Raw genomic sequence first — 15,112 nt, forward strand, 5'->3', positions numbered from 1 at the left:
GATTTGTCATGATTTTTTTCTTTAGACCGCTGCAGTAAGAATGTCTTTTCCCCCTCATTTGAATCGCCCTCCCATGGGAATCCCAGCACTCCCACCAGGGATTCCACCCCCACAGTTTCCTGGTTTTCCTCCACCTGTACCTCCAGGTAAGTTTGTGGATACTGTTGTTTCTTTAACCTGCAGTTTCATCATTACACTGTTAACTTTAGGAAAATGATATGTGTTACTAGTAAAGATGTCTGTTAGCATCCTTTTGTAAATGTGATGTATCATTTTCCTGTGGCAGTACTTTTCATCTCTGGGTGAGTATCAAATTCATCTGGGGAGATTAAAAAAAAAAAACAAAACCCTTTATTTAAAAAAAAAAAATAGGGGGGTGCCTGGGTGGCTCAGTCAGTTGAGCGTCCGACTTCAGCTCAGGTCATGATCTCTCAGTTCGTGGATTCGAGTCCCACATCAGGCTCTGTGCTGACAGCTCAGAGCCTGGAGCCTGCTTCAGATTCTCAAGTCTTCCTCTCTCTCTGCCCCTCCCCCACTCATGCTCACTCTGTCTCTGTCTCTCTCTCTCTCTCTCTCTCTCTCAAAAATAAACATTAAACAAAAATTTAAAAACGTAGTACGTTCGTATGGTTCAGTCATCAAAAAGGTGTACAGTGAATACTTTTCCTTGAATTCCTACATAACTTACTACTATCTCTTACCGAAAGAGGGAAACTTCTTTTTATTTAACTTTTTTGTATTTAAAAAATTTTTTTTTAACATTTACTTATTTTTGAGAGAGAGAGAGACAGAACGTGAGTGGGGGAGGGGCAGAGAGAGAGAGGGAGACACAGAATCCGAAACAGGCTCTAGTCTCTGAGCTGACAAAGCCCGATGCGGGGCTCAAACTAATGGACTATGAGATCATGACCTGAGTTGAAGTCGGATGCCCAACCGACTGAGCCACCCAAGCGCCCTGAGAGGGAAACTGTTTTAAACAGTCATTAGTTTCTTTATTCTTCCAGATACTTTTTAGTACATATTACATGCCATCACAAGTATATATTCTTTTATCCAATGGTTTGTTTTTTTTTTTTTCTTAAGGTAGATGTATAGTAGCATCCTATATGTACTGTTCTGCCCCTTTTTTTATGCTTGATAATATATTTTGAAGAGCTTTCCAGATTACCATATAAAAGCTTCCTCTCGCCAAAGCTCTTTGAGGTCTAAAAAAAAAGAATTTTTTTTTCAGGCCCTACTCCAACCCACTGATTCAGATCCTCAAGGTACTGGGGCCTAGGAATGTTTATTTTCAATAAGTTCATAGGCGGATCCTAAGGATCTATTTAAGCAAAACTAAGAGAACCCACATTTGAGAACCATTATCTTTTTATTTTTTAACATTTATTTATTATTGAGAGACAGACACAGAGTGTGAGCAGAGGAGGGGTAGAGGGAGTGGGAGACACAGAATCCGAAGCAGGCGAGAACCATTATCTTGAGGTACATCTTAACATTGCTTGGCCTAGAGAGCAAGAGTTTTCCTTTGGTTTATGGGCAGTAGTTCAGATGTTTTTAACAGGGCTGAAAAATTTTTATACAAAATCGGCTTCTCTTCCAAAAGACAGTATCTTAAGAGCTGTCCTTAATTTGTATGTGAAAAGTTTTGCTTTTCTTATGTTTGCTTTTTTGCTGAAATCAGCAAATGATCCTGTAAATAATCCAGAAATATTTGAGGAAAGCTTTTTTTTTTTTAATTAAAAATTTTTAAAATTAATTTATTTATTTTGAGAGTGAGTGAGTGCATGCAGGGGACGGGCAGATGGGGAGAGAGAGAATCCCAAGCAGGCTCTGTACTGACAGCACAGAGCCTAATGTGGGGCTCGAACTCACAAACGGTGAGATCATGACCTGAGCTGAAATCAAGAGTCAGATGCTTAACCACTTAGCCACCCACGCATCCTGTTTGAGGGAAGCCTTATATCAGAGACCTGTTTTTAACTATTGGATTATCTATTTGAAATTACAGTGTTTTATTGTTGAGAGATCAACAGTACATTGAAGTTGGCTCATAAGATGGGTTGTTAATTCACAACACATTCTACGGACTCAGTTTTGAGGCCTCCTGCTCCTAGGGCAAGTATATAGCAGTGTTGGAGTAGGTATGAAAAGCCACAAGATAAACATGGCTGAGAGAGAGACAACGCGAGTGGGGTAGAGGCAGAGAGAGAGGACACAATCTGAAGCAAGCTGTCTGCACAGAGCATGATGCTTGAATCGACGAATCTCTAGATCATGACCTGAGCCAAAGTCAGACGCTTAACCAACTGAGCCACCAGGTGTCCCCCATGATATATTTTTTTTAAACAAAACCCTTGTGTTATATAGCTTTATAGGAAAGAATAGTTTACTTTTTAAAAAATTTCTTTATGAAGAAATTTAAGGGATTGGGAATGAAGCATAATCACTTATTCAGAATCAGGAAAGATGACTGAAAGATCAGTGCCTTAATTTCTCTACTAGTAGATTGGTTTTATAGAAAAGATTTAAATTCCTTTGATGGGGTACCTGGGTGGCTCAGTTGGTTGAGCTTCCGACTCTTGACTTTGGCTCAGGTCATGATCTAATGGTTCATGGGTTTGAGTCCTGCATTGGGCTCTTCACTGACAGTGTGGAGCCTGCTTGGATTCTCTCTCTCCCTCTCTATCTCTGCCCCTCCTTGCTTGTGCGCATGCGCTTTCTCTCCGTGTGTGTGTGTGTGTGTGTGTGTGTGTGTGTGTGTGTGCGCGCGCGCGCTCTCTCCCTCAAAATAAATAACTTTAAAAAAAGTTTAACTCTTTTTTTTTTTAAAGAGCAAATATTTAACCTTTTCTGATGAACATTATACCAAATTATTAAACGGAAGTAGAAGATAAATGAAACCTGTTTCTCTTTTTTTTTTTTTTTAACGTTTATTTATTTTTGAGACAGAGAGAGACAGAGCATGAATGGGGGAGGGTCAGAGAGAGGGAGACACAGAATCCGAAACAGGCTCCAGGCTCTGAGCTGTCAGCACAGAGCCTGACGCGGGGCTCGAACTCACGGACCGTGAGATCATGACCTGAGCCGAAGTCGGCCGCTTAACCGACTGAGCCACCCAGGTGCCCCAAACCTGTTTCTCTTAAGACTACTCTCTGCGTATCTTTTAAAATGGGTCAGCAGGGGGCACCTGGGTTAAGTGTCCAACTCTTGATTTTGGCTCAGGTTGTGATCTCACGGTTCATGGATTCAAGCCCCGTGTGGGGCTCTTTGCTGACAGTGTGGAGTCTGCTTGGGATTCTCTGTCCCTCCCCTGTTCACGTCTTCTCTTTGTCTCTGTCTCTCTCTCAAATAAATAAATGAACATTAAAAAAAAAAAAAAGGTGGGTCAGCTGCTCCTGAAACCAGATTGTAAGTGTTTCTTCTTGCCTGTTTGGTCATTGCCATACTAATGTGGGCATTTATTCAGAATAACACTATTAATTCTGATTGTATTTATAATAGCATACAGTATCATTTCTGTTCAGGGAAATATACTTGGGTGATAAATCAGACTTTAGTTACAACTCATTGTGCATTCTTTGTAGAGCATCAATACTTTAAAAGGTAAATAATAAAATAGTATGGTAAACTCGTGTAGTAAATCAAGACCACACATAACCCATGTTCATGAATCATTTTCTTCTCTTATTAATGCAATTAATTGCACTTTTAAGTGTGATGGTCAAATTCTATATTAAATTAGAAAATAAATTTGAAAAATAACCGTAATTTTTCCCTAAAGAGTAATATATGCATATAGAAAAAGAAAGTTTTTTCCCCATAGTTCTTGAGAATTCCCTTCCCCAAACATAGCCTTTCTTACCAGTTTGTAGTGTGCACGCTTCAGAGATGAACTATGCGTATCCTGATGTGTTTGATTATGTATACTCTTTCCCTGCTTCTGTTTTTCTTTATTTTCTTTTAAATTTAAAAAAAAATTTTTTTTTTTTTTTGAGAGAGAGCAAGAGCATGGGCACACATGCAAGCCAAGGGAGTGACGGGGAGAGAGAGGGAGGGAGAGAATCTTAAGCAGGCTCCATCCTCAGCACATAGGGCTTGATCCCACAACCCTGGGATCATGACCTGAGCCAAAATCAAGAATCCTACACTCAAGCGACAGAGCCACCCCGGTGCCCTCCCTCTTATTTCTGTTTTTTAAAAACAGCATAGTACTGCACTGTTCACGCTTTGTATACTTAGCATGTATAGATCTTTGTAATGAGTAGTAATACATTCTCTATTATGAATTTCATATTGCATGAAATTTAGTAAGTTGGGCTAAGAAATGTATTATTCAGGGGCGCCTGGGTGGCTCAGTCGGTTGAGCGGCCGACTTCGGCTCAGGTCATGATCTCGCGGTCCGTGAGTTCGAGCCCCGTGTCGGGCTCTCAGAGCCTGGAGCCTGTTTCAGATTCTGTGTCTCCCTCTCTCTGACCCTCCCCCGTTCATGCTCTGTCTCTCTCTGTCTCAAAAACAAATAAACATTAAAAAAAAAAATTAAAAAAAAAAAAAGAAATGTATTATTCAAATTTTAGTAACTATTAAAAAGGAACAAACAATGGGGCACCTGGGTGACTCAGTTGGTAGAGCATGTTACTCTTGATCTCAGGGTTGTGAGTTTGAGCCCCATGTTGGGTTTAGAGCTTACTTTATTATTATTACTATTTTTATTTTTAATGTTTATTTTTGAGAGAGAGACAGAGCCAGAGTGGGGGAGGGGCACAGAGAGAGGGATACACAGAATCTGAAGCAAGCCCCAGGCTCTGAGCTGTCAGCACAGAGCCGAACTAGGGGCTTGGACTCACAAACTGTGAGATTGTAACCTGAGCCGAAGTTGGATGCTCAATCATGGGAGTCACCCAGGCACCCCTAGAGGTTACTTTAAAAGAAAAGGAAAAACATTTTTTTTCTACTATGTCTTTCTGACTTTTTCTTTAACAGCTTACCTATGGAAAAGGTGCCATATAGATTACAGTTGATAAAAAGGGGGGAGGATTTATTTTTTTGTTTTACAAAGTGAAAACTTTAGATAGGTTGATGAATTCTAGTTTTGAGCATCCACTGTATTTAAGTGCTACGCACAAATGATCTCCGTAAGTCTCATAGGTACTCCAAAGAAATGATTACCTTACTACAATTGAGGAAACTGTAGCTTAAGAGTTTGGCCACGGTTGCATAGTTAGGCATGACATAACGATGAGTTGAACCCAGGTTTGATTCCGAAGTCTTTTATTTTTTTTTTTAAGTTTAATTACTTAATCTCTACATTCAGTGTGATCTCACGACCCTGAAATCAAGAGTTGCATGCTCTTCCCACTGAGCCAGCCAAGCACTTCTGTGTTTTTTCCGTTTTTGTAATACTCTTTTGGTGTATTGATAGGAATCCTGATTTTTCTCATTTAAAAGTTATTTTAAGTGAGTTATATTGGAAGATAAATGGATAATGTTAAATGTTTAAGAATTTATTACCAGTCTTAGCTGGAGAATTCTTTTAAGTTGATGTTAAATTTGAACTGAAGAGCGACTTCGGAACTTCTTGAGATGTATTTAGAAGCATTTTAAAATTTATGTTAGAAAACTGGACAAAATCTTTCACTGATTTTTGCCCTCATTACATTCTTTTTCTTAGTACTCAAATGGTAAGATTTCATTAGCTATATACACAAGGACACTCTATATAGTAGCCATTGATTGGTAAACAATGTAGTTAAAAACAAAAATGCAGATTTCACTACGATGTCAGTAATAGCCCATTAATCTCTCTTAAACCTTCAGAGCAGCAGATACTTGTCTTAGAGATTTTCTTTGACACTGACTGACATTCCTGGTCATATTTTTTGCATGGTTTATTTTGAATTTTTTTTAATTAATTTATTTATTTTTAATTTCTTTAAAGTAAGCTCTATGCACAACGTGAGGCTTGAACACATGACCCCGAGATTAGGAGTCTCATGCTCCACTGACTGAGCTACCTAGGCTGCCTTATTTTTTTAATTTTTAGAGTGTGAGCAGGGTAGAGGGGCAAAGGGAGAGAGAGAATCTTAAAGCAGGCTACACAGTGCAGAGCCTGACTCAGGGCTCGATCCCATGACCCTGGGATCGTGATCTGAGGTGAAATCAAGAGTCGGACACTCAACTAACTAAGCCACCCAGGTGCCCCTGATTTTTGTTTTTATTAAAGAACCAGCAATAACACGATTCTATCTAGGTTTCCAGATTAATTTCTCATTTGATACTTTTTTTTTTTTAACCTTTTGAAGGATTCATTAATACTGTTGTTTACCCATAAGTGAACCTGTATTTGTGTAAGTTACTGGCTTTCAGGATGTACTGAATCAGATGAACATGAATCAACAACTATAGAGTTTTTTAAACTTCTGAGACGAAAGCATATTGTGGCAGCCTTTTTGCTTTTTGAATAGTTTTTTTTGTTGTTATGTAAGTTTATATGGACTGGTCTGATGTCCCATTGCTTTTGAAAATAAGGCATTCATCAATATTTCATTGTCATTAGTCCTGCATTTTTATCTGTTGGTGTGGCACGTAGTTGATATAGAATGTAGTCTTATATATTTGTATTCTTACAATTTATTATGCTTTTTTTCTCAGGGACCCCAATGATTCCTGTACCGATGAGCATTATGGCACCTGCTCCAACTGTAAGTACAATTTTAAGGAGGAATGAGGAGATACAGTAGTAATACTTCTTTTAAAGCTAAACAACTTGATAAAGTATTTTAATGTTTAAAAGAATGATGGGGAGTGAGAGCATCCATGTATTTGAGTATCATTTTCACTCAGCTATGCATATTATGCAGTTGCCCCTAAAATAGGCTCCCTAAATAGTTTTATGATTTCCCTCGTATTCTCTACACTCTTCATATACTTGTTCTTTCAGATTTAGGACATTGGTTTTTTCACCATTCTCTCATTTTGTCTTGGTCCTGGGAGATGGGAGAATGATCTGACATGCAATCTCATAAAAGAAAGAAAAAATACTGTAGGAATGATCTTAGCAGAAATTTAAATTCTGAAGTGAAATTTGAGTTGAATATATTTCCATTCTTTCCTCATACCTACCTAATTTTTAGCCCCTTCCAACCTATTTTTTCTCTGTTGTCTGTTATGGTATCTTTAAGCTTTGTAAAGTTTTATTGAAGCCTTTACTCTGCTAAACTGTTTCATTTTCAGTCTTCTTAAGCCTTAATTCTTCACATTCATCAAAGCTTTTGTGCATTCTCAGCATCTTCATTAAGAATGCTAACATGCTACTACACATGAATAAATAATAATCCTCTTAACTGTTATTTAGCCAGAATTTTTCTTTGAGTTAACTGGTAGAATATGAAGCTTCATTTGGAATTCTATGAGGGAGGGTAGATCTCATTACTTTCAACTGTTTGTCTACCTGTGGATTTTGAAATGGGAGGGAGAAGGAGGTGTTACCTATATTAAAAAGGAGATGGTAACTCTGTGGGGAAACAAATCTGCTGTGAGGCCGACCACTAAGAAGATACGGTTCTTCAGACCAAGGGGAGGTCTAATTTTTCTTGGATCAGATACCCATTGTTGGGGTATTTTGGAAAACCTCCACCTGACAGGTACTTACTGTCTTGCATTTCAGCCTAGGAAAAGGTGGGACTTGGGGTTTGGAGCAGCTCCCTTAGTTCACCACTCTTTATTCAGTGCCTTCTGTGGATGTTTTGCTAAATTCAGTTTCAGATGTAAAAATGAGTGAGATTGGTTCTCTGGGAAGTTGAAAGTTACAAAGGAAAAGTAAAAAATGCAACTGATAAAGGTAAAATTTAAGTTTTGGAGAATGCTGTGAGAGTATTTGAATACTCTTGTCAGAGGATTAGCAGGGATAATTGAAATTTGCTTTTATGTTTGTACAGAGTAGAGTTGTGACGGATCTCCTGGATATATTTGATAATTTTAAATGACTTACGATGTCGTGGACATTTAAGAATTAGGTCTTAAGTATAAAGAAATTTCCATCCAAGTTATTTTTATTTTCTTTTCCAAGTCGTTTTTAAAAGAAAGGTTATCTAATATAGAACTTGTCGCAGATAATTTTGTGTTAATGAAAAATGATAGGAGCTTTAGATTAGGTATGTAGAACCTTTACTAATTGCTGTGTATGCACTACTTAAAAATTGTTGTTAGCTTAATGTTACATTAAACGTGATGGGAATTTAATTGCCAGGTCCAATTTTACTGCCTTTTTTTCACTCTAGGTTTTAGTACCCACTGTGTCCATGGTTGGAAAGCATTTGGGAGCAAGAAAGGATCATCCAGGCTTAAAGGCTAAAGAAAATGATGAAAATTGTGGTCCCACTACTACAGTTTTTGTTGGCAACATTTCTGAGAAAGCTTCAGACATGCTTATAAGACAGCTCCTTGCTGTAAGTGTTAAACTGTTTTTAATTTTTAAGTTTTATTATCGATTTCAAATTTATGAAAACGCAGAAAGACTGAATAATCCTTTTCTGCTTTTTATTTTGAAAATGTTCAATCCTGCAAAACAGTTGAGTGAATAGTATAGTGAAACACAATTTTGTTTTGCCACATTTATTTTCTACCCGCGCGCACACACACACCCCACACACATTTTTTCTGAATGATTGGAGATTAAGTTGTGACGTGATGTTTCATCTCTAAATACTTCCTGTTTTTCCTAAGATGGAGGACATTCTCCTATATGATCACAAAACCATCATCATACTTAAGAAATTTAAGGCTGGGATACCTGGGTGATGCAGTTGGTTAAGCATCTGACTTGGGCTCAGATCTTGATCTCAAGGTTGGTGAGCTCTAGCCTCACTGGGGATGAGCTTGAGCCCTCCCACTCCCACTCTCCCTGTCTTTGCCCCTTGTGGAATTCTCTCTCTTTCCCTCTTTCTCTGCCCCTTGCTCACTTGTGCGTTCTCTCAAAAAAAAAAAAAAAAAAAAAAATTAAAGGCTGATACAGTATTTTTTCCCCCTGATATAATATTGTTAACTGAATGTATTTACAGTTCATATGTAATTTTCCCAATAATCTCCATAATTGCTGCATTTTGTTTACCTATGATTCAGTCAAGGATTATACATTGTACTGAATTGTTATACTTGGTTGGCAGGGCAGAGACTGACATGAGGCTCATAAGAGTATAAGGTCACGACCTGAGCCTCATGACCTGAGCCAAAAATCAAGAGTTGGATGCTTAACCACAGAGCCACCCTGGCGCCCCTAGACATCTTCTCTAATACAGAATAGCTTCCTGTCTTTTGCTTGTTTGTTTGTTTGCTTGTTTTGTTTTTGTTTTTCATGACATTGACATTTTTTTAAAAAGGTTTATTTTTGAGAGAGACAGAGAGGGAGAAGCGTGAGCACAGGGAGGGGCAGAGACAGAGGGAGACAGAAAATCTGAAGCAGTCTCTAGGCTCCAAGCTGTCAGCGCAGGGCCCAGCTCAGGGCTCAGACTCACTAATTGTGAGATCGTGACCTGAACCAAAGTCAGATGCTTAACTGACTGAGCCACCCAGGTGCCCCTGACATTGATGTTTAAAAAAATTTTTTTTAAATGTGTATTTATTTTTGAGAGAGAGAGCATGGACAGGAGAGGGGCAGAGGATACAAAGTGGGCTCTGTGCTGACAGCCTGATGTGGGGCTTGAACTCATTAACTGTGAGGTCATGACCTGAGGTGGAGTCAGACACTTAACAGACTGAGCCATCCAGTTGCCTCATTGGTTTTCTTTTTTTCTTAGTTTAGAAACTTTTATCCTGGGACGGGTGGGTGGCTCAGTTGGTTAAGCTTCCGACTTTGGCTCAGGTCATGATCTCGCTTGTTAGTGGGTTCGAGCCCCATGTTGGGCTCTGGGCTGACAGCTCAGAGCCCTGAGCCTGCTTCAGATTCTGTGTCGCCCTCTCTCTCTCCCCTTTCTGCTCGTGCTCTGTCCCATGCCCTCTCTCTCTCTCTCTCTCTCTCTCTCTCTCTCTCTCTCAAAAATAAACAGAAAAAAAAAGATTAAAAATTTTATCCTGGTGATAAATGCACTTTAAGTGAAATAATAATGATTTTATAATAAAAAACAACAGTGCCTGTACTCTCTCCCTCCATAATCTCCTCTGTTTTTTAAAGAAGTGATTTTAAAATCTTCTCCTTTTTGATTTTATTGCCATTTCTGTTTTGTAGAGTGTATGATCCTTGAATTAAAAAATGTTTAGGAAATAAACACCACAGAACCTAGCTTTGTCAGACTCAGTATTTTGTGATACTGTCTCTAGATTTTTTTCTTAAGAAATAAATCATTACAGTTGGCCCCAATTCCCACTTCTTTTTTCACAGAGGTAATTATCAGAGGTAAACCACTATCCTAAATTTGGTGTTTATCATTCATGTGTGTATTTCTTACTTTAATTACATATTTATATATTCAGAAAATTTATAATTAAATTTTAATTCTGTACTACATAACTTGTTTTTTTCACCTAATATATATATACCTTTAGTTTACTTATTGCTATGTACCATTGGATTGTAGTAATGTACCATGAATTTTAAATTTTCTTTTTTTTAAAAAAATTTTTAATTAATCAATTATTTATTTATTTATTTTGAGACAGGGAGAGAAACAGAGCATGAGTAGGGGAGGGGCAGAGAGAGAGGGAGACACAGAATCCGAAGCAGGCTCCAGGCTCTGAGTTGTCAGCACAGAACCCAATGTGGGCTTGAACTCACAAACCAAGAGATCATGACCTGGAATTTAAAATTTTCTAATGATAGTCTTATGGATTGTTTCTATTTCTTAACACTATGTTTTGCTGTATGATTACTGGTAATGTCATGTCTTCAGTGAACATGAAAAAACTTCTGTCATGTATTCTCTTAGAAGTGGAATTTCTGAGTCTTACAGCCTGTTTATCTTCAGTTTTACAAGATAATGCCAACTTTTTTCCAAAGGAATGTTGGGAGGACATTTTTTAAAAAAACATCTCTATTGTGACATAATACTTATACTTTCAAATTCACCCTTTCATAATAATTCAGTTGTTTTTAGTATATTCACAAAGTTGTACAAACATCACCACTAACTTCATTCTAGAACATTTTCATCACCCCAACTACAAAACCTGTACCCTGTAAGTCACTTCCCATTCTCTTCTCTCCCCAGCGTATGGCAACCACTATCCTACTTTCTGTCTGTGTAGTTTTGCCTATTCTGGGTATTTTATAGACAGAGAATCATGGGGTATGTGTGGCTTTTTGTGTTTTGTCTTTTCTTTTTTACTTAATGTTTTCAGGGTTCATCTACATTGTAGCTTATATCAGTATTTCGTTCCTTTTTATGGCCAAATATTCCATCTGATGGACATACCTCATTTTGTTTACCCATTCATTAGTTGATGGGCAGTTGGGTTGTTTCCACTTTTTGGTTGTCGTGAATAACGGTGCTGTGAATATTTGTGTACAAGTGTGTGGAGATAATGTATATATTCTATTTGAAACATCTTTTTATTTTTATTTATTTTTAAAGTTTGTTTATTTTGAGAGAGAGAGATTGAGAATCCCAAGCAGGCTCTGTGCTATCAGCACAGAGCCTGATGCAGGTCTCGAACTCACTAGCTGTGAGATCATGACCTGAGTCGAAGTTAGATGCTTAACTAACTGAGCCACCGGGGCTCCCCTTTAAGTTTTTTGCTTTTTTTAAAAAAAATTTTTTTTAACGTTTATTTATTTTTGAGACAGAGAGAGACAGAGCATGAACAGGGGAGGGGCAGAGAGAGAGAGGGAGACACAGAATCTGAACAGGCTCCAGGCTCTGAGCTGTCAGCACAGAGCCCGACGTGGGGCTCAAACTCACGGACCGTGAGATCATGACCTGAGCCCAAGTCGGACGCTTAACCTATCAAGCCACCCACGTGCCCCTCCCCTTTAAGTTTTAAGTAGGCTCTGTGACCAATGCAGGGCTCAAACTCACAACCCTGAGATCAAGTTGCATGCTATACTGAATGAGCCATCAGGGTACCCCTTATTTTTCTTTTAAGGCCTTAAATGTCTAGTGATCCTTGATTGTTTACATTTAAGAGTTAGGGATTAAAAGTCTTTTTGTGTGGAAATGCTGGGTTTGTAAAATGTTGAACATCATTGTAGGGTAATTTAGCCATCAGTTGATTGGTTTCATGCCTAGTGAGTATATGGTTGGCTGCCCTTGTTACCCATTCTGTATCCCTTCCTGATCTTTCATATCTGTTCTGTTCACTTTCTTCATAACTTCATTCTGTCTTTACCTGAGGATGGGGATAGTATAGTTTCTTATAAAGATAGCAGGCTATCTTCTCTGGGGGTGGAGATTAGAGTAGTTGCTTGAAAAGAACTCTGAGGCTTTCATTGTTCCATATTCATATTGTCAGGCAAGCACCTGTTTTTATTCAGCTTCATGCTGCAACTCCATTCTCCACTGTACGCACCTTTTACCTCTAGTCTAGGTCCACTTGGCTTTGTAGAATCCATTAACCTAATTCTTTCTCAGTAGTATCTTCATCTGTTAACACTTGGGAGTTACGGCTTTCTTTGATACACTGAATGAGTTCCCATCCTTCCATTTGCCTTTTGTCTCTTAAAATTTTTTTTAATGTTTATTCATTTTTGAGAGACAGAGCGTGAGTGGGGGAGGGGCAGAGAGAGACTCTGAAGCAGGCTCCAGGCTCTGAGCAGTCAGCACAGGCACAGGCACAGGCACAGGGTCTGACGCAGGGCTCGAATTCATGGATGGGCAGATCATGACCTGAGCCGAAGTTGGTCGCTTAACCAGCTGAGCCACCCAGGCGCCCCTTGCCTTTTGTCTTCTTAAAATTTTGTTGAATTCTGGTGCCGTTTCCCCCTGCAATGTTTGATCTCATGGGTTTTTATCTTTTATATTCCTTGATTTTCATTTTATTGGTTTTCTGTGAAGGAAGATGTGAAAAATACATGCATTCTCTTAGTTTTGACAGGCAGTCTTCAGTTACCATTTTCCACAAATAACTTTTTTTTTTTTTTAACCTTCTAGCTTTTACTTTAATAATTAGAAATAATGTTTTAAAACTTTGCAAGTAAACAAAATAATGTTCTACTCTTCAGGTAACCTGCTCCACTCATATTTCTGATTTATCGAAAATTTTTTTCGTTGCATAAAGTCTTACTGTATATTTGCAATTTCATGTCCCATGTTATTTTTGTATCCTTATCAAGCATTTCCCCATGTTACTAAAAGACTTTTATGATATAGGGGTGCCTGGGTGGCTCACTGGGTAGAGCATGCAACTCTTGATCTTGGGGTTGTGAGTTTGAGCCCCCACATTGGGTATAGAGATTACTTAAAAAAAATCTTTAAAAAGTTGTTTATAGTATATACATGTGTTTTAAAACATAATTTTTATGGACTAATTTACTTGAATTTTTTATAGTTTATTTTAAATATTCTGATATTGGTAATTTTGGCATTTTATATATTTTGGATAAGGTAAATAATGCTGTAAAATTTCTCTATTAAAAGGTAGCCAATTTTCTGCAAATAAGAGAATCTGTAAGAATTTATTATTTTTCTTTTAAATGATGTATTATATATTTCTTTTATATAATAAGCTTGTAGGAATTGAGAGAATTTTAAGAAATTTAATAGCTGGTATGATTTTTTTCTTTTTTCTTTTATTTTTCTCGTGGAAATATGATTGTGTTCTTATTTTTATTACAAATTAATTTATTTTATTAAATGGTAATGATCATTTTTTGTTTTTTATTTTGAAGAAATGTGGCTTGGTTTTGAGTTGGAAGCGAGTACAAGGTGCATCTGGGAAACTTCAAGGTAGGTAATTCTTACTAAGATCACTTTAAGCTATATAGATAGCTTCTTACATGTTTGACTCTCATTTCCCTTAACCATGGAGTATTCTGTTAGCACTCTTTGTCTTCCTTCTTGCTGGAATAGGATTAAAGGTAGTTGGAAAGATTTAGCTGGGAGTTGAGATTAGAAAGTGGAAAAGCATTAACAGGAAGGAGGTAGGAGAGGAAAAAGTATTCAGATTTTTTTTTTACAGTATTGTTTTGAAAAGTCTGTTTTTCTCGGAGCAGGAGTGTATGATTAGCATTCAACACTTAGAACTTAGGAAGGAATCAGGAGAACTGATGGTGAGATGACCTGTTTGTCTTAGAAGCAGGCTGTTCTTTCTTCTTGGTAAAAGCACCTGTTTGGTGTACATTATTTCTTTTTTTTAATGTTTATTTTTGAGAGACAGGGGGTTGGGGGAGGCTAGGGGAGGGGTGGGAGTTGGGGGGGGGGGGGACAGAGGATCCGAGGTAGGCTCCACATGGTGACAGCAGAGAGCCTGATGCAGAGCCAGAACTCACATACCATGTGATCGTGACCTGAGACGAAGTCAGATGCTTAATGACTGATGTACATTCTTTTTTAAAGATTTTAATTTTTTTTTAACGTTTATTAATATTAAAAGAGAGAGTCAGAGCGTGAGCAGGGGAGGGGCAGAAGGAGAGGGAGACACAGAATCTGAAGCAGGCTCCAGGCTCTGAGCTATCAGCACAGAGCCCGACACGGGGCTCAATCTCACAAACCGTGAGATCGTGACCTGAGCTGAAGTTGGACGCTTAACCGACTGAGCCACCCAGGCACCCCGACTGATGTACATTCTTGAAACACTTTTTATTATGGAAAAAATCATGCGTATATAAAATTAGAGTAGTGTGATGAATTTCCACATACTCATCACCTAGCTTTATCAACTCATGGTCAATTGTGCTTAACCTGTACCCTATCCATTTCCTCCTTATGTTATTTTTAAATTTATTGTTTAATTTCTTTTATTGTTTTAAAAATATTTTTGAGAAAGAGAGGCAGAGGGGATAGAGGGAGACAGACTCCCAAGCAGGTTCTGCACTCTCAGAGCAGAGTCTGATGTAGGGCTCAAACTCACGAACCATGAGATCACAACCTAAGCCGAAATCAAGAATCAGATGCTTAGCCATTGAGCCAACCAGGCACCGCCTCCTTATATTATTTTTAGGCAATCCCAAGCACCCATCACACCCCCT

General features: G+C 38.1%; 1 protein-coding gene across 1 annotated transcript in view; it reads left to right on the plus strand.

Annotated features, from left to right (window-relative positions):
* Positions 1–15,112, plus strand: part of RBM25 (RNA binding motif protein 25) — a 60,164-nt gene that overhangs the window by 8,056 nt on the left and 36,996 nt on the right. Inside the window, exons 2-5 of the mRNA XM_007095101.3 lie at positions 26–146; positions 6,649–6,698; positions 8,277–8,444; positions 13,814–13,871. Coding sequence (XP_007095163.1) covers positions 41–146; positions 6,649–6,698; positions 8,277–8,444; positions 13,814–13,871 — 382 coding nt within the window. The 5' untranslated portion in view covers positions 26–40. The remainder of the gene's footprint in view (positions 1–25; positions 147–6,648; positions 6,699–8,276; positions 8,445–13,813; positions 13,872–15,112) is intronic.

This window comes from Panthera tigris, chromosome B3 (genome assembly GCF_018350195.1).
Source record: "Panthera tigris isolate Pti1 chromosome B3, P.tigris_Pti1_mat1.1, whole genome shotgun sequence".
NCBI lineage: Eukaryota > Metazoa > Chordata > Mammalia > Carnivora > Felidae > Panthera > Panthera tigris.